Here is a 20,854-nt window from a genome sequence, read left to right as displayed (position 1 = left end):
CTGGGATAAAGGATTGTATTTCCTATCTGTCAGACTTGGGGTTCACACAAAGGGAAGCACTCAGACTGGTACTACTGCATGGACCAAGTTCTAGAAGCCATCTGAGGAGCTTGCTCACATTTTCTCCACATTTCTCTATTTGAGTCTTGCCTCAACTTATTTTATTGTGGAGAAAGGAGATATTGAAAGATGCATTTCTAGGGAAATAATAACTGAAAAAATGAAATTGAAAAAAACATTATCCTTCCATACTTGTGACAGTTCAAATATAAATGTAACATTATGGTAGATTTACATTAAACATGTGTCTATACATGTAATATGATGCAAAAGATGTAATTCTCTAGCTCATTTTACTGTGCTTTACCCTACATAGAATTCAAATATTGATTCCTGTGTTTTGAAACTCCTCTCACATATGAAGAACATTCAAGTAAGCAGAAAAGCCTGTGGCAGTGAGAACAGGCATGAAAGAGGTGAGGCAAAAGGCCCTTACACCCAGCTCTCAGGATAGCACTGTGCAGCTGTTCCAGCACAGAAACACCAGTTCTGTCAACACAACCATGTTCTCATTTTGTGCAGTTTTTCAAGCTTCTTTGTTCTTTAGAAATACCATGATGTCTGACAAGAGAACAGTACAAGAGTTGAAGGAAGCTTCCATGAAACCATTTCTGCTTTTGAGGGGAAAGAGACAACACAGAAAGGACAAAGCAGGAAGCAGAGGGAATGCACTGAGGGGCAGGAGAAGCCTGACAAATAGTTTGACAAGCACCCTATTCAAAAGCTATTTATCTGTCACAGCCTGAACAAGTATTTTCTAGCACTAACACAGCATACAGTGCTACACAGAGGTTCAGTAGACAATGCAGGATTTCTCCACAACTCAAAATGCAAATGAGTTGATATAATGGCCATGTATGTGTGAAGGGTGGCAGTGAAGCACACAGTCACTGCATGCATACTTTCACAGGTTAACACCACAGAAATGCACAGAGCTGTCAGTCTGTATTTATAGCTCACATTATCACACAATTTACTTTGTGCAATACAGATATCTCCTCTCCAGATTTACCAGCTGTCTTAATTTCTCAGGTAATCAAACAAATGAACAGGGCAAGCACTGAAATAGCAGTCTTAGCTTTTCAAGCCCCTTGGAGTCTCTATTTATCTTTTTATTTTTTTGTTTTGCACTGGGGCACCTTCAAGAGCCAAACGTGGAGACAAAGCCCAGGAATTTATTCACTCCAGTACAACTAAAGCAGCTACTCAATGAGTATTTCATAGACACAGGGATATGCCACAGGAGTGACAGAGGAACTCACCTCACGACTGCATCAGGAGTCGAAGAAGAAAGGAGCAAATTTCTAAGGCTCTTCAAGTTATTTCAAAAAGCTTTCAAACACCAGGCTTTTCCCCTTGGAACACTAACAACCCCGTGGTAAGAATGATATTGATAGTGTGCCTAAATCTCACACAAACTAAGAAGGAAGCAAATTGTAAAATGTTCTGAGTGTGCTCAGAGGGGAATACAACCAAGCCACTGAATTTAGACAACATATCTGCTACTGCTGTGCAAACTAAAGAGGTCCTTCTTTATGAATCCTTTCACTAAGACTGCTATCCAAAACTCTCAGAAGAACTTAATGAACACATACTGACAATCCATAGATGTCATTTAGATTTCTACTTAATCCTTTGTAGCAGTTTATTTCCCAGTTTTAGTTGTTAAAATTTACAATTGACATTTCAGAAAATGTTTATTTTAAGATTTTATCAGGTCCTACCTATTTTTCTACAAAAGGTAAAGTTCCTTTGGTCAAAGAGTAGTTTTATATGCAAGAAAGGTGCTTTGTACTAGAAGTAAGGTTCAGGCAAGCCAGAATATATACTACACTCTATCAATGAATACAATCAGTCTTTTCTTGCAGGCCAGCTAATGATTATAGAAAGCATCGATAATTCATCCACTTTTCCAGAATATTTTCTGCCACTGTCTACTACCTTTGCCACAAAAAAAAGGCTGTAGTTGTGCAAGGTCATTGGAAATGTGGCAATACTTCCTCTTGAACGCATTTAACTCAAGATCTAAGAATAAAAAAAGCAAATTGTTCTATTTGAATCTAGCTCAGACCCATGCTAGCTAGCAGGCACTGTAGATCAATAGATCACAGACACACAGTCTGGTTATTTGTAAATATAGGGAAAATGATACCTTTAGCACAATCTGCTCCATGAAATCCTGGAAAACAGTGGCAAACACCTGAGACACACTCGCCATTCCCATGGCAGTGACGTGGGCAGTCTTGCACTGAGTCTGAAATTAAAGCATCACAAGCACATTAATTGGTTAGTTCCTACTTAGCCTACAGATTTTTTGTTTATTTTTTCTCCGTTTTAATTTGTCCTCTATACTTGGAAATACAACCCCTAACAATATTAGCAGGACAAGGCTCAGATGAAGCAGAATGCACTGAGTTTCATGACAGCATGAGTATGCGTAGAGACCTAGTGACACACTAAAGACACACATTAAGTTCTGGGCTTTATTAGAACCCAAAGTCTTCTGATAGTGCTTAAATCCTCTGTTCCAAAAATAGGCAGGACCTCTTAAGACCTCTACAGCCATGCTTGAGTTTATATTGTGCAGCAAACACAATGCTTCCTCAGGAAAATCAACGCTCTCCCTTTTGCAATGAGACTGTTCTTGCTCAACTACTCTGCCATGGGTTATCCCAAGGACTGCATCTTCTTCTCCTTCTACAGGCATTTAAAGCCTCATTAATTAAGCTGACAAAAATATCTGCTGAACATGACAAAGAGGAACTCTTTTGCTCTGGCAAATCTACTCGCTCCTTAAAGAAATGAATTAAAAAGATGCAAGTAGCTGTGCAACAGGATGAAACAGAGTTCTGTAAAAACAGAGGACAAAGTTTAATATCAGAGTTTGAATGACTGACTGAGATGTTGATGACCTCAATAATATGAGAAGAGTAGACACATAAGCCTGATGATATTTCAGCTGTACCAAAATACTTATTTTCCACAATTTCTGTTATCGTTTGGATAAAGCATACACTACTTTGCATAATAGCAATCTAAAAATAAAATTCCATTTTTGAAATTCATTCTTAAAATAGTTTTAATTTGAAAGCTGTTGGATTTAGGCAGAACATATTTTCAACAGTGAATTATTGGAACAAAAATCTAATTGGAATATTACACTTCACTATCACTCCCTGTTGTTGTGGGACTTGTGGTTCCAAACTAAATGGTTCTGTCACCCCCAGGCACCAAATCAAGCTGCTGTACCACATAGAAAAGAGAATTTGGATTTGGAACTAGCTGAACTATAGAGAGTATTTTTATTTGTCAAATTAAACTGTAAAGAAGAAAAAGATTCAAATAGAACTTTAAATCTAATTTCACAGTTGCAGGACACCAAAGACAAAATGTCTAAAGCAAATTTTTAAAGAGATGTCATTTGCTTGGGCTCTTGAAATGAGTCATGTAAACAATGAAAAGAAAAATTTAAATGTAATGCTCAAAGATATCAATTTGTCTCATGAAGAAGCTTGTTTAGAAATTTATTCATTATTTTGCTTCATGGCACACAAAAGCTTTTCCTATGTACTCAAAAACATGGTAAATTTAGTATTGCCTGGGAGTTAACATAATTTCTGTTATTCTTCCTCCTCTTCCACACCAGAGAGATGTTCAGCTGTCTCAGAGCCTTTCATTATGAAGCATCTGATACAAGGGGTGTGTAGAACCAGATAAAACACTATATTTTTCTCCAGATTTCATTTCAATTACTATCATTGCTCTATCAAGTAGCCTACCTGGCTATTACACCTTTGATGCTCTTGAAAGCTATAGCCTTTGTCAGGCAACCCTTTAAAGGGCAGCTTATAATATCCTTAGGTTTTTTTAAGCACAACAGGGGCATAACAAGATTGTTTTTAGAGAAGTGGAAAAAGCCTTCTATGGGAAAATATGAAAAAAATATATTTTCCAACACTCATAGAAAAGTATTTTTTTTTCATCTTAATTCAGGGTAACAGAAACAATTATGTTTGCACTCAATGACAATATTTATTATCCACCTACACCCTTTGGGACTTAGGCCAACAAAATTAATGCTATACAAATGTAAAAGGGAAAAAACCTAAGCTACATATTATTAATAAGGCAAGACTAGAAAACACCTCGACTATTTTTCATGAAATCTAAAACCTCAGTTTTACTTTTTACAGTTCCCCTGAAGTAAGAGGAATTACAGATTTATAGAACACAGTGCCATTTAAGACTTCACCAGCCAGGACCGAATATCACATAGGATACCTCAGAATTTGTTGTACCACGGTGAAAAGATAGTCAGCAAAGTTCATTAACAGCTTCAAAGGTCAACAAATCTAATAAAGCTTGGAGAATTTAGATTCAGTTTGATCTTCAACTGCATGTAATCCTATTCTAAGAAAACTGCAGCTGGATGTTCTTCCACCACGTTGAGGAGATCACTCACTATTAGGTGAGTGGTAAGCTGTAAAGTAACATACACTAATTAACTGGCTCAATTAATCTCTAGGATGGCTGCAAACAATAATCTCATTTGCAGGTATCAGCTTCTTGAGCTGTCTTTCCACCAAGATTAAACAGCTCTCCTGTTGGATACTATTCCACCTGGGTGTGCAGAAGCATCTTCAGAGAAGCAAATAAAAAGTATCAAAATGACAGAGATAAGAGAGAGGAATATTAACTGGGGAATGCTTAAAACCACACTGAATATTCTGAGCCTTGTTTTCCAAGACTTAACTTGAGATGAATGGGAATGCTAAAATATTAAGAGAAAAATGAGTGAATTAAAGTCAGCACACCCTATTACTGAATATTTGCCAGAGTAGTGTTGAAAAAAACATGCACAGCATAACATAAGGAAAAACAGGCCAAATACTGAGAAGTGCAGGAAAATATTCCAACTTTGGGTAAGGGAGGATATCAACACAGGGGAAAAGTGCCCAGCTGGTGGAAGTACGTACCCAAAATGACTGTGCTGAAGGAGACCACCTCTTTGTCCTTGCCATCGTTGTAGAAGGCCAGGTGCCACAAGCCCACGTCCAGGTACTGAACAAACACGGCCTCGTTCTGAACGAGCGTCTGGATGCTGCGCCGCTCCCGCGGGGACTCCACCACACTCCACTTCTCTTTGCCGTCCAAACGTTCCATGAAATCATACTGCAGGGAGGAAAAAAAGAAAAAAACAAGGGGGAAAAAAAAGAGAACACAAACAAACAAAATCCCAAACAAACAGACCTGGATACAGAATGTTTCAGCTCAAAAATCTGACTCTCTATTTGCTCCTCTACCTCTTTATAAAATGGTGTTTCTGGAAGAAATGTGAAACTAACATATACTAGCTGACCATGGAAGACAAAGAGATTGAATACAAATTTGCAGGATGGTTTTTGAGAAACAATTTGAAATCTATTATTTGAACCATTAATTTTAGGTTCCTACACAGCTTTCAGAGACTCATGAGACCCACACCCTTTTCAAAGCAATAGCCTGCAATAAATTCTATTTGAAACAGGAGCAGATATCTGAGGTGTAACTCCAGACATATCACTGAATGGAAGCCCCCAGAATGTGAAACAGGAATAGCACAGACAAGAAATGTGTTTGTCTAATGTAACTCATCACCAGATAAAAATACACTGCACAAGTTTTATATCACAGAGTAAAAGTTGCTTACCTGAGGTTGTATGAGGAACAATCAAGGTAAGTGTGATACAAAAACCAGAGGGAGCATGGAAAGGAATAACACAAATAAGGGAATTGAAATTATATTAAGGAAAACTGAGAATTTATGTTTGGATGACTTCCAAATAAGGTAGAACATGGCATTAATCTTTGGAAAAGGGATCAAACAGAGCAAGTGATTATTTAGAGCATAAGAGCGATGGCACCATTAATGGCATGAAACTAAAAAAAGAAAGAAAGAAATTTAAGATGAATGTCAGATAAGCTTCCCATCTATTAAGCTCAGTAAATAGCCTCCCAATGGAAATGCCACAATTAAACAAGACTGGAAGAAATATTGGTTAGTCTACAACAGGGAATAACTCTGCATAACAAAGCAGCTGGGATAGCTGTCCTAATAGGCTCTTTTCTGTCATTAATGTCTGTGATTCTGGAGCTCTCAAGCTCAACTGAGTAGATCTCATAGTCCCTATCTAAGGGAAGCCCTTAAGAAACACCAAAAACAATATATCTAATCTTTTGATAGTTGTATAACAAGTCCCCTATGAAAACACATCTTGTTTTAGACACATTTATCTGTGTAGGAGTAGATAGAGATAGATAGACATGTCTAAAGAAAGATGTATGTGTTCAATAAAACACAGTAATAGTATGTGCTTGCTTGCCAGTAGCTTCATTACATTTCCCTCTGTTATCTCTAACACTTCCAGGCTGTGCCCGCAACAGCTACGAGAAAACATCCACCTTCCCTTGCTTTCAGTTTAAACAGAAAAGTGTAACCTTGCCTCCTAAATAGAATAAACACCCAGAGAAGGACACACACACTGTCTTGCACACTGTATTCCACTCATGAACTGTGAGCCCAAGTAAATGATTCACCATTTGTGATAAAATAATGAAGATTTTCCCTATTAGTGGAAGAGGCAGTCAAATTTAACACTCTAGTGCCATCACATCTACCCAAAAGTGGGGTATAAAACCTCACCTTTCTAGCTGAAAATCTCTTATGTACCAGCATTATAGAGCCCTGGTATGCTCAGCCTTACAACAAAGGGAAATGTCTGGAAGAACTATTGTCTTCCTGGTAAACTGTGGAACTGACACCAACCTACAGCTTTTCCAGAAAGGAAATCCATGGCAGGGAGGAAATTGAGCCCCAATCTACCAATGTTGAGAGCTGTCATCACAGTGAGTGCATTATGCACCCTACCTATTACAGTATGCTTTTAAACAACAAAGTAAGAGAAGTGGAATAAAAAGTTTCACTCAATATCTGATTGCCATCCACTTGAGCCTTTTTCCACATATGATTTAAATGGGAAAAGGTAAATCAGATAAATTAGTAAGATTCAGGCAAAGCATGACAGAGATGTAGAGAATTCTGGTATGCCAGTAACTTTCAGCATATGTGAGGTACCAAACACACATATATCTATCTCTGAAATCAATGGCATTTGGGAAGATTGCTAAAAGCCTTTGCCTAACAGTCAGAGGTTAAGGACAGACTCATCACCTCCTTGGGAAATGTTATTACTTGGGCAACATCTTGGGAAAAAGAAATTGTGCTCTTCAGAACAATTGTTCACAAAGGGTCAACTAAGGAAGCAGCAATAAAAGCTGACATTTCTCACTGGCAACACGCTGTTCGTCTCTGCTTGTGCTGGCAGGTTCCTCTGCCTCCCTCTGTTTGATGCTGATTCTACCTCATATAGTAGAGAAGGCTCAGCAGTTGGCCAGATCGAAGGGGAAGAGTTTTCAGCCTGAAGCTGCTTGAAGTAGTTTTAGCTGCAGAATCTCTTTTCATGATGATGGGGTGTGACCTAGTGAGAGCAGGTCCCTTGGCACAATGATTTTAACTTTGGGACAGTTAAGAGTGGTATTGCCCCTCTTTAATCAAAGTATGAGAAATAATTTAATGCCCAGGCAAAAGCAAAATTACTGAATCTGGATAACTGTGAATGCTGAAGTACTGGTGCAAAGTGATACAGAAAACAACAACACATTTTTATCCCTCAGGTCTGAGAGAAAAAAAAAAGAAGGACCATCTGCTGGTGGTTCCCTGGGTGCATTAATCTTAATATGTTAGTAAGGACGAGGTATGTGCCCCAAAATTGAAAATCCCTGATTGAAGGGTCACCAAGATGACACTGTGAACTCATAAGTAGATAAGATTTCTTCACATGCTTGGCTGAATCATCATTTTGCTTTTCACGGCCCTGTTGATTTTCTGATTTACCACCCTTGCATGATTAATTACTTTTACATAATGTGCTGAAGATATCACTCTTGCTTTAAAGCTACTTATTGGCATATATGAATAGATTAGAAAACCCATCTAGGAAAAGGAGGCAAGTAATTTCATGATCATTAAAAAGCAACTGTGGAATCCTTAATCTAACACACACACACAACTGCTAAGGAAGAGGCCACTAAATCACATGAATTAGGGAATGGACATGTCAAACCAAATTAAATTGCTGAAGTAATTTGGAAGTTTCACTGACTTTTGGCTTTTTTGTTTTCTTTTTTTATGATCCTTTATGTTTCATGGCTTTACACTGAAAGTCACAAAAATGGCTAAAACAGTCAGGAACAACATGCAGCAGAAATCCCAAATGACTACATCATCAGAGTTCAATTTTGCAGCAGGGAGTACTTACTATGATTAAAGCTCAATACAAGCAAGTGACTTGCCAGCCTGCATCGCTAAACAAATTCCAAATTCACTCTCTTGGTGAGTTTGTTTATTTTTACTACCCAGCATACTGAAATCCTACTGCTTACTTTTATTTACAAACCTAAAATCTCATGCTAAGTTCTTTCTGAGCAATTTGTTTTTATAATTTCTCCATTCAGGGCTTTCTACCCTCTGATGCATTTTATTCATAGGCTAATAAAGACTTTATTTTGCCCATAACCATGGGGAGTCAGCAGAACAGTTTGGGAACTTCACACCTATGGCTGTGACTCCATCACTGCACAGAGCCACACACAGAGGAAGGGAACCACTTGTGACCACTGTGGAGCTGAAGGAGCTCGCAGGGCTCAGGACTGGAAATGCAGAGAGCTGCCAAAATCTTCATAATTTTCTTAGATTTGAAACAATTTGCATGCCTCCACAAAATGCCTAGGAGTTTTTGAGATTAGGAATTGAGAAGAATGATCTCCTAGAGCTCTTGTCTCAATAAGGGATGAATATTCAACAGGAGAGGAGGAGGACGCCTGGCGTGGCGGCCAGCAGTCGCCTTTATGCCAAAGCCCTGTAGGATCTAAGCAGCCAGGAAAACATATGGCAGGGAAACCTGTTTGCAAAGTGCTCTAAAATTAGTTCTTCATAAAATCCAGTTGGTAATTATTCATTAAAATACAGCCATGAAACATCTGACACCCATGATGGCAGCCAACCAACCGGTTTATTCCCACTCTTGGATTTGCCACAAGCCAGACAGTTCAGGCCAGCCCCGTGGCTGAGAGCACCTAAAAGTGTTTGAGCACCTGCTAAAAGCCAAGAGAACACTGATGCTCCCCTGCTCTCCAAGTTTTTTTTCAAATAAAGCCATTTCCTGTTCTGAATGAAAAGTTTTCATTTTGACATGAAAAATTTATAAGTATAAACCACACTGCTGGAAATGAAAACAATACAGCTCCATGCACTGCCTTCTCCAGACATTCCAGTGAAGTTCCTCTCAGGTTACCTCATTTCATGCATCATTTGGAACATGCTACCAGCATGTAGCAACACCATAATTGCTGTAAGCTCTGCAGAGTCACTTTGTGCATTATTTGACATTTACAGTTCATTTTATATACATTATCAATTCCATTAATATGACTCTCTTCTGCTAAATTCCTATTGATCATTCAAGCCTGCAATATGCACTTTGTTATTTCTGCATAGCACTAACCAGGTTGGAGGGATTTTGCCCAAAAGCACTGCTTGTACTCCTGCTGGCCACTCAAAGCTGCATTTTTGCCTCTCCAGAGCTCCACTCCCCATGCACACGCACACAGGCTGCATCCAGACAAGTTTACAGCTACATCAGTTTGACTGACTAAACCAGGCACTTGGAATATTTGCTAAACAGTAATACTGAGAAGGTTAAATCTCAGCAGGGCTCTCAGACAGGAACTGCATCTTGTTGTCTCAGGTTAATCATGTACCTAATTTGCTGATTATTGACTTGTTCCCACAAAGGATTTTACTCAGCTTGACATATGAGCACTGATCAGTGATGAACTGTCAAGCTGTTCACTGCTTTAGAGCTCATGTCCCTAACCTACAGAAACAAGGATTTTAAATTTCAATTTTAAAATATCATCTAGTGTTAACTTCAGACTGTTTTCATTCATACAAAAGCATTGTGCTCCTTTCTGTCAGAACAAGGCTTCTTTGCACTAACTCAAGTCTGTTACAGCTTGCATTTCTTATTCTAAAACAATTTCTCTTGGCAGGAGCTTGACTGAATTTTGATTGCTGGACAAAACTGTCATGGAATCTCCTGCTGTAGCACCCTATTAACAAGCACCAGGACCCTGCCTGAATGTGGGAAAGTTTATGCTGGTTCATATTGCAGATTCAGACCACATCTATACTAGTTTATGTACAGCATGTTTCATTAACCCCACTTATGAAGAGGTTTAGAACTGCTCCCTCTGAAGAATGGAAAGCAGGTCCCCTGAGAAGGAGCCCAGCTCAAGAGGAAACACAGATGATATTTCTCATTATTTAATTTAACAGAAAGGTCACAAAATTTCTATTCTATTAATGTGAGGTGGAGTGAAAGGAAAAAAACTATGCCTGATCACAGCCTTCTCAGATGAGAACATCATAATGAAACCTAGAACAAATACATCTGATCATACTGCAATATAAAGTTCATCCTGAATTAAGAAAAATATTTTATACTACCAACTACTGCCAATTGGATTTCTTGTAAAAGATACAGGCATACCTCCCTCATACTTTAGTCAAAAAATTAAAATTAACCTGCATTTATAGCAAACTTGGATGATTGCTTTGGAGCTTTGGTTGCCCTAAGTAATTTTCATTTCATGATTTATACTTTTGTTTGCTTTCCTTGACTAAATTGCCATTTTATTCATGATGGAATAGGGGAAGTGAGCACTAAAATTCTGAATTAAATGAGACATGCGCAATGAATTATGCCATTACCTCACTGGAACAGCTGAAGATCCCCAAACATAATTTCACCCTCAAGACAGCATATTGAATGAAGCCTTACATCCAAAATCAAAACATTCTTAAGAAAGGCTCCCACCCTGGAAGATATTCTCTGAAGATATCTATTTTGTGTTGCCTGGATGGCTGGAAATGACTGAAAATCAGTCAGCAGTCTGCTGCAATTTCCTAATTTTTCAGTCTTTGTATCAAATTTCAGGACACCATATGCTAACATGGAAAACTGACTACATGTCTTCCCCTCCTTGGGCTGTGCACTGCTGAGGCTGATGTCTTACCACTCAAACACACCCATCCAGTAACTCACAGAACACTGGAAAACAGCTTACTACAGAAAGCTGGTGAATTTTGGACAGCCAAAGTTCCTTCTGCAAAGGAAATTCTTAGAAGCAGAGGTAATAAAGCCATGTCAGCCTCCTCACTCCTTTACTCTTAAGTCTAATCAAAGATTTTGGTTCTCAGCTCATCAGTTCTGTCTCATAGATAATGGGATAGTTTTATCCCAATTTGTGCCAAGATTATACCAGAGAATTAAAACCTTGTATGACATAATTACTTATTTTATAAATGTATTGTTGAAGTATGTAACAACAAATATGACAAATGAAGGAATTTAGGAAATCTCTAAACTTCAATCCTTTTTATAAACATAAACCTAACAAAGATGACCTAAGTTTTGCATTCTGACATTCAAAGCCAACAAACACATTGATAAAGTACCTGGGCATGGGATGGTGGGAGTCCTCTTCTTATATAAACACCAAAAAGAGCATCCTTTCCTAAGGATATGTTGAACTTCAGGAACTGTGGCTGGCTGATATGGATCTGAGACCTCCAAAAAACTCCGGGGGGCACCTCCTGGGTGACTCTGTGGCCAACTTCTGTTTCTCCACTATCTATGCTGCTATTCCTAGTGACCCATGGTCCTATAAAACAAAAGCAAATATAAATCAAATTAGATAAGTGGTTTTAATACAGGTAGTTTTATTCATTCAAGATGAACATCTGTGGCAGTGACACCTCTTAAATCAAACTAAAACTTTCTCATTCTGGTGCAATCTGCCTGCTGTTTCAATCAGTATGTAAGAATTTGGCCCTTATGCTTGAAGCAAAAACTCTGCAAACCTTATTTTTCTGTGGAGCAACAGCAATCTTCTCATCCCTCAAACCCTTTAATTATGATTGGTCCTCACTGATCAAACAGCAACACCAGAGTCAATTAAACACATGTGAATCTCCCTGTGCTCTCTTCAGTTGCATTTTGTACACAACCAGGGTATAAAAAAATTGCCAGAAAGGTGAACTGAAGGGTAACTTCAATCTAAATGAACTGATTGCAAATTTTCATTACCACTGTTCTTCACTGAAGTAGTCCAATAGACTTTAGGTCACAGACAAGAGAGTTGACAGAAGAAATGAAATGCACACAAAAGGGTTTAGAGGACAATGTCTGTGCTCTAACATGCATCTTCTTGAAACAGAGTTAGCACAGAGTTAGCACGACTCAGTGCAGTGTCTTTGAAATTCTCTCTGCCTAAAGCAGGGTCTATCTACAAGTCTTTTTCCCTTGTGCTGTGGTTAGTTAAAATCCATCATTTGTTGGTTTTTCAGCATGCATTATTGAAGACAAGATACAAGGCCTTTCTGGTTGAATGCTCTGGCTTCCAGCCCATGAAATAGTCAACTCTTAAAACCTGGTGCAAATCCCTTCTGTTCTCAACTGAACAGGTTCTGAGGCTACACATATTTTAAACATGGAGTGCAGAACATGTAGTTAACAGTGTTTTTAAGCTACAATATGCAGCAACACTTGATTTTGTGCTCTACATTCCCAAACAACATGGTGAGAAATCCATTTTAAAATTCTTACAACAGACACTATAATAAACCAGACAACCACAGAAAATATCTGTTGACAATCACAGAAATTTAAAGGTATCACTAATATCACAGACTGGATGGTAGTGATACCTCTGATACAACCTGACAGCATTTGTAAAAAGTTCAGTGTTCACCTCATGAGGGTTCTTCTGCCATGGTGTAATGCTATTTTCAATACATGGTAAGTTACTTTTGAAATACATTCCAGCACTGTATGAATGTAATGGGATGGCACAGAACAACATATAATTCTAGCAGGTAAGTACATAACAGCTTTTCTGTCTTGACTATCTTTAATTGAGAGAGCTGCAAAAGCACGGTTTCAATTATAGATTCTAAATTATCTATGCTAGCAGCACTTACACTTGTACATAATGAAACAGATACTATGTTGGTGGTGTTTTGAAATGGTAAAAGAATGCTCTGAACACCAACTGCTATACAGTTTTTGGCAACTTGTTTGTTTTTTCATTTTCTATGTTAATGGGGCTACAATAACATCACTGACAAAGAAAGAAAGCAGAAGAAGCTGCAACAAGAGGCTGCAAAGAAAGGAAAAATGGCTGAGAGTGTCCAGCAATGTGCCCTTAGAGCCACAGAGAGCAACCAGATCCAAACACATTCTGCTTTCATTTCTAATGGACTACTGCAACAGAGGATATCTCAAGGTTCCTATCTCAATGAAGGCAGGCACCACCTCACTAGAATTTAAATTAGTTCTTACCTACCTACATGGAGAGGAAAACCAGGGGCAGAGAACACACCAAAAATCACCTGTGGCACATTATACTAACAGTGGCAGAGCTGGGAAGTCAGCAAAAGACTGCAGGCACCTTCACCTCCTTTGAGAACATTACATTTACTTCACAATTCCAACATATGGTAATAAATGATGAATATTTTTTCAATATTAAAAAGCATACTGTCATTTCTTTGGAAGCAGACGGATCATATTTTAATGAACATCAACTGTATCTAATCTGCAAAAGGCTCAGTGACACACTCTAAAGAACCTTGTTTTTCAGGAGCAATATATCCATAGCTAACCGATCAAAGAAAAAGCTGTTCCCAGGAATTATTATTATTATTATCATCATCATCATCATCATCATCATCATCCAGTGCAGCAGATGTACGGAGCATGTGAATGGTAAGGCCACAACAGTCTCTCCTGGCAGTTAAAGTTTCACTGGCTCTTAAAGCAACTCCAAAACTGCCAATGACTTTTGCTGATTATGTATCTATTCTCTAGAATTGTAACTTGGTAAATAAATTTAATTCTAATGGAGGATCAAGTTTTAGTATTTCTAGAAAAATTTAGCCTCAGTTTCCTTTGAATATCCAAAATTCTGCTCCATACTTCTCTATGTGAAAGGGCATTTTTCAGGACTCAAGGATTCTCAAATGCATCAATTAAGCTAAAATGATAAAATTTCAGCCATCAGAAGAACCAGAGTTACATTGATGCTACTTCAGAATACAAAAGTTAAAAAAATATATTGGATGTGAGACTTTCCCCAAAAAAATTAATAGAAGAAGGCAATTCCTTTGTATTTCTCATCAGAATGTTGAAGTTATCATGGTGAAATAAAAATTGGTGAAAACTGCAGATAGGACAATCGAATTTGTAGTTATTACTAAGCCCAGAGACATGATTCAGGTTTTCCCAACACTAAAATGATTCTGTTCAGTTTGATATTGTCCTTGGAAGCATCTATCCACAGATACACTTTTATTTTGCTCTACAACACAAATGACCTGGTTTCTAGTTCTCCAAACCACTCCTCCTGGAACATCTTAAGAAAACTTCCCCAGGAAGGGAATTGTGACAGGGGTTCACCGCAGCAAAGGATTTTAAGGTTAGATGATCACCTCTCAGAAGTGATTGAGATATTTTTAACCTGCAGCAAAGAATGGGGCAGATGGGTGACTCTCTTTCAGTCTGTATTTCTGTAGTGCAGAATGCTCTATACCCAGCCTGTGCCACATCTGCAAGGAACAGCTGCTGCCTCACCTCTGGCATGCTGAAAGGATCCTTTCCTTTTGCTTTTAGTTTAATTCATGGCATCCTGTTTTTATGGAGCTACAGTACAATGCTGTAATAACTAAATTTTGAATTGCTAAAATCTAGGTTTCATATGTGCAAGCTTAGCTAACAGCTTATAAAGTTTTAAGTCCAACAAGATATCACTAAACTCTAAAGATTATGCATTATTGAATCATGCTCTCATAAATTCCTGCTGAGTTACTCTTATTGGTATGAGACACAAAACCAGTGACAGCATCTTGGTTCTCTGCTCCTTGCTCTGATACTGCCAGGGCACCTGGGTTGGTCATGATCTTGCTCTCAGATGCCTATTTGTAAAACAGAATTATTAACAGTGACAGAATTATTAACAGTTCTCATCTTGAAGATGAGGAATGCAGAGCAGTAAATATAAATATTACAGGAGATGTCTCAGTACTGGCCTCTTCACGTTCCTTCCTCCACAGGTTATAAATACAGAGAGGAATGCAAAGTAGATACGACCACTGAATCTACCTTAGTTAATAGGCTGAAGTTTAGTTTTTTTTAACCTGAAAAGCAAACCATCATCCTAACTGGTATTTGCAATGCCTTTTTCTGCACTAACAGCTTCACTGACAAACCCTGTCACTAGAGACTCAAACTTTTTTTATAGCTCCCTTCAGTCCTCACCTCCTGATGCACAGAATGTATCTTGCCACCTGACTCACTCCCCTCCAGCTATTTTTAGAAGCTTTTCCATTTGATGGACCACTGCAGATCACATTCAAAGAGCATCAACTGCATTTAAGTGAAGTTACAAATGTGACAAACTGACAAATCTGTGAAGAAAGACTAACCCAAACTACTCATACTGCAGTGAACAAATGAATCCCAAGATCATTCTCTCTGTAGTGGGTGACTGCTGTAAAGTTCTATGTTTATCTCATAACCCCATAGATACTTGATTTTTTTTCCCTGTCATTTTCTCTCTATAAACATCTACAAAAGAGTTTTAAAAGCATACTTCTTCATCTTACCCAGGGGAGCCATTTCAATCACTCAGTCAAACATATATTCATCAACTAAATAACACTTATTCATTTAAACTGCTGTTTTATTTACCCAGCTGAATTACTATTTTGGCATATACATTTGAAAAGACTGTTTTTAGCATTCAAGTGTATTTGCCTTTGAAGCTATCAGACAGGCAATCCATGACAACAGCGATGCAAACTCCCCCTGCTACGTTGTCAGCAGGTCTCATCTGTGAGCTGGAGGTCAGATTCAAGGTGGCAGTGGATGGGACATGCCCAGTCAGCCTTTAATTTAACTGATGTCAAGCAGTGTCAGCCATGGAGGCAGAGCTGTATTTACACTGAAACCAGATATACTTGATTATTTATAACTACAGTATCCTACACTGTAGCTAAAATTAAAAATAAAAATGAAATCTAGCTACCAGCAGTGTCACACTACAGACATCACATTGAAACAGCAATTAACTCCAGTGCTGTGGCTGTGTGCCTCTATCATGGGGATGACTGCAAATTGCATCTTGATGGCACTCTTGAAAAATACCTACCAGAATAACCATACCAATGGATCAGAAATGAGCTACCAAGATAATGTGGACAACCTCAAGTTAAATACAAGGAATAAATATCACCACGGTGGGTTAAACTCTCTTTACCTTCTTTTCCTGTAATTCTATATTTCTTATAAATCACTGCTACAGACATAGCTTATCTTTATATCTAGCTTATTTTTCTGTTGTTCTTTTTATACAGCCAGAGATTTTCACAGATGACTTGGAATTCTGAAGAAATTTATGGTACAGCTGTGTAAAGGAAACCATTCAAGATAAAAATAGACTCCATGGACTTTTTGCCAAAAAAGACCATGTGAGAATTACTATGGTTCTTCATGATAGTTTAACTTCTTTCCTTAAGTAAATTTGCTACTTATATGACCAGACATGTCTTATTATTCCAGAAAGGCAAATCAAATAAAGTAGAAAATGCCTTTTCCATACAAATATCTTCAGTGGAAAAATCAGTGCTATGCACTGTTACCATACTGACAACTCACTGTATGAACTTACACTTCAAATTATCTACTATCACCTAAGTGCCCTAGGACTCAGGTGAGAACAGATTATCTCTGGAATGTGTACAATAGATTGACTGCTACTGCAATACAAATTCCCTCAACTGCAATGAGCTAAAAAGCAAGGCAATGAGAGTTTGTCTGCAGGAGCTGCTGTGGCACATCTGAACTTCAGTTACACTGAAGATGCTGAGGTACTAATGAGCTCTGTTTTGGGAAGTGAGGAGGAAGGAAGCTTCCGAGTCTATGAGCTTTCAAAAGTCCTGGAAAACAGCTTCTGGTACAAAACCAAAACCTCAGGTTGTCTTGTCAGCATCCTAAATTTCTGTTGTGCCAAGAGGAAAGAAAATCTTCAAAGGGAGTGTCTGCATATGACCCCAGCACTGGCTCAGCTGCAGCCAATCAATGTGGCAGGGAAATGAAGCACTTTGCTTTTACTAAAATATGACATGCCTGATACACCTAAAACTTTAGGCACTTCTTCACATTCATGTGAGCACGGCTTCACAAGAGTCATTGCTTTCAGAATCAAAAGCAAATTTTAACTGAAATAAAATTAAGATCTGTTGGTTCACTGCATTTCACAAAAAGCAAATATATACTAGCATGGATTTCTAAATCAGGCTAATAATCATCTCTGATTGTTCATCTCTTTAGTGCCTGAGTGAGAACTAAGGACTTCTGTAAATTGGAACCTTGGAAATGGCATATACTAAATTCATCACCTAACTTTGAACAGAGCAACTCATGTTATCACCATTAACACACCCACAAATCTAAAACTCTTCTTCTGCTGAATTTAGCCAAATCCTTTGCTCTTCTGAGACAGCCTTACAGAGTCTGCTGTATTTTCAGAAGACCACATCTGCCAGCCTTCATAGCCTCCATCTTAATAGTTCTGCTTGCTAATGTGTTAATTAAGATCTACATTACATTAGCCACATAACTACTTAACAAAATTAATCCACCTGGAAAATGATGGCTTGTCTTGATTAAACCGAATGAAGGTAAGAGGAGTGACATTTAAAACACATTGACTGTTATTACATTTTGATGGTCTGTTTCAAAGCGTCTAACAGGAAACAGCAGAAACCGGGAGATTCATGTTGTTTACATTGTTAATGAGGGATGAGTTTGTCTTTACAAGACGAGGGAGAGTTCCCTGCAGCTGCAGCCGATCCTTACACCGGCGGCTTTCAGCGGGAGCACAGCCGGGGGCAGCGCGGCTGCCTCGGGCAGCGGGTCTGAGCTGCTCTGCCGGCATCCGAACCAGCCCATCCCTCTGGCAGGATGGCAGATCCTCCCATTTCAGCATTTGGTCACTCCTTTAGCATTGCCTGTGTGCTGCATTGCTAATAAAATATCTCAACTATTAGAAAACAATCTGTGTGCAAACCCAAATGTGACTCGCAGCTGCAGCATCTGGCAGAGGTCTCAACATCATTTGGAGAGAGCTGAAGACAACCTGTACAGCACCACAGTGACTGCTGAGCTCAGCTTTCCACATCCATCCAAGGACAATCTCTGCTACAGCAGTAGAAATCTGTTTTTCCCCTCTCTCAGCTCAAGCAAGTGAGATGGTGCCAAATTTAACAGCTAATTAAACTTTGTTTTATTATTGACATTATATTTGTAATTCTGAATTTGGTATCTGGAAACAAGTATTTTTCATGACACTTCAGTGTTTTAATAATTGTAATATTTTTGAAAAAAGTATTTTTGAAATCCACATATACTGTGGTAGACTTTATGAAACACCTCAAACTGAGAATGAACTTGGATCAGGTTGGTTCATCCAGAGAGAAGCAAACTCTGGATTATGTGAGCATCAAAACACAAATTCACACTAACTTTTTAGAAATAGTCAGTATTTATATAGTATTTATATAGTCACAATAGCATTTATTGTACCTAAAGTGATCTTTCCACAACTGTCAACAATTACTTTTGGTGTCTTTTAAAATGGGAGGTTCTAGAATCAGAGATCACAATCTATTCCTGTGTTTTTCAGCTTTCTGGAACATTACTATAGCAAACAATCAAGATAAAAAGTACTAAGTCAGTTTTGAATTACTATAAAATTTGCTAAATTTGTGAGCACATCAAAGACAATATGTCCTAAACAAAAAAGTTGACACCAAAGCATTCTTTATATGGGTTTTCAGCTGGGGTTAGTGTAGGTGTATTCTGTCAATTAGAAAGGAAGCAGCACATTGTCACAGATTTTCTGCAAATGTGTGTCTAGCCCACCACATAATTTTAAATGTAGAAAACTTTTGGCACAGATTAATAGAATTTAGGCACAGATAAATCCCATAAGGTCATCTGTTTCACTTCTTTTTGAAGAAGAAATTATTCCCAAACATGCCTTTTTTCTTTTCCCCACTTTCCCCCTTAATTTAGATTTATTACACCCAAATTCTAATGCTATCTTCATGCAACATAAGAGATAAATTGGCTTCACTCTCAGAAAGCTTTTTAATGTCATTATAATCTATCTCATCCCTGTAGAAATTCCAAGGCAGTATCACTTTTTGGGGTTTTATACACTAGGAAGGGATACTGCCTTATTATCTGTATTAAGAAAGGAGTTTTTGTCTCTTAACTTAAATCCCTAGTTGAACACAACTTTCACAGCATGGTGGACTTCACTTGCAGTTTTAAAGCAGCACTGAGGATTTTTCTGCCCATTGCACTTGCCTTCTCCTTTCAGACATACCCACTATTAGTGAGATGTAGTGTGTAATTACAAAAAACCTGAAACTGTGTTATCTTAATAGTGAATTTTGTTTTCATTCAGATAGGAAAATGCAGTAATAAAGTAATTTACATTCCCCTTAAATTGCAGTTTTATTATTTCCTACCAGAATTTAGTCTCTTAATAAGGAACAGGCAGATCAAATTGAATACCTGCTCTTTTTTTTCTCCTTTCCAATTGCTCTACTTTAAAATGCTTTGCTTGCTGAGTAGGCACAGCTTGTGTTTAAGTGGCCCTTCTCAGACTAGGGGTTAAAGGTTTCTTTGGGAGACCCGTGTTTTGAAAAGAATGGCTTCATCCTGAGTTGTGTCAATTATAGAAAGGTCACTCTCCACAGCCAGAGCCCTGAAATGGTTGTTGTGTTAAAAGCTGTCAGAGGCTTTCCTAAAAACTGCTGGGATAGCAATATTAACTTGGACATAAAAAGAAAGGTGAGGTAGAAAAACTTTTCACCCTTCCCTGCTCTTAGAATTTGTCTTCTAGATATTCCTTGTGTTCATCCAAACCTGTCATTCATTTTATTCCACTGTGGAAGATTACTTGCCTAAATATTGTTCTTCCTCCTTCCCCCACGTTATCAAGTTGCATTTCAGCAACCCTCTACAAAATGTCAGAAGAACATGTAAACTTTTCCAACATGCTCCGAGGAGAGCTAACTGCAGCAATTTAAGACATAACCAGCAGTTCTCTCTCCTTGTCTCCTCTACAGGAGGTTACCACTCCCAGAACAGCATCTCAGCCTCTTCAAATGCACAAAGCTAATTAGAGTGGGGCTGGGATAAACTGCCAGAATTTGCACTGAAGTGCCCCAGGCAGATGAGCCCACTCCAATTCTGCAGTCCTGCTGCCCTATATTTGCACAGAGATGGCAACAAAAAGCTGCAGGGAGGGAACTAGGAAAGGTGTTAAAGCCCTGCAGTTGTCTGCTAAATGGCCATAATTGCCGACCTGAGCTCTTCAGGTTCCTGCCCAAAACCACAGGGTCTCTCACCTGTGCACAACCTGGAGGCAGTTCAGCAGCAATGAAAACGTTCTGCCTTGCACTTAGGGATGTGCTGGTCACGCACTTTGACCTACAGCCAGTCAGAGATGAAAGCCAAACCCATGAACACTTGTCTAAAAATGTTCAGGTTTTTGGCATTAT

General features: G+C 38.4%; 1 protein-coding gene and 1 long non-coding RNA gene across 21 annotated transcripts in view; one reads left to right on the top strand and one right to left on the bottom strand.

Moving 5' to 3' along the window:
• The window catches only part of TENM2 (teneurin transmembrane protein 2), a 613,377-nt gene that overhangs the window by 99,001 nt on the left and 493,522 nt on the right, over positions 1-20,854 (bottom strand). For all 20 annotated transcript variants that reach the window (XM_072935329.1, XM_072935331.1, XM_030284000.4 and 17 more), the window contains 3 exons: positions 11,678-11,883; positions 5,037-5,232; positions 2,213-2,314 (listed from right to left, as the gene is read on the bottom strand). In XM_072935329.1, the coding sequence (XP_072791430.1) occupies positions 2,213-2,314; positions 5,037-5,232; positions 11,678-11,883 (504 nt within the window). The remainder of the gene's footprint in view (positions 1-2,212; positions 2,315-5,036; positions 5,233-11,677; positions 11,884-20,854) is intronic.
• LOC115497103 (uncharacterized) lies at positions 13,947-16,818 on the top strand. The gene is made up of 2 exons (XR_003962673.4): positions 13,947-16,516; positions 16,634-16,818. It is a non-coding gene; the product is annotated as an uncharacterized lncRNA (long non-coding RNA).

The sequence above is a fragment of the Taeniopygia guttata genome, chromosome 13 (genome assembly GCF_048771995.1).
Source record: "Taeniopygia guttata chromosome 13, bTaeGut7.mat, whole genome shotgun sequence".
NCBI lineage: Eukaryota > Metazoa > Chordata > Aves > Passeriformes > Estrildidae > Taeniopygia > Taeniopygia guttata.
The sequence above is the reverse complement of the archived record's forward strand: the minus strand, read 5'-3'. Positions and strand labels throughout refer to the sequence as shown.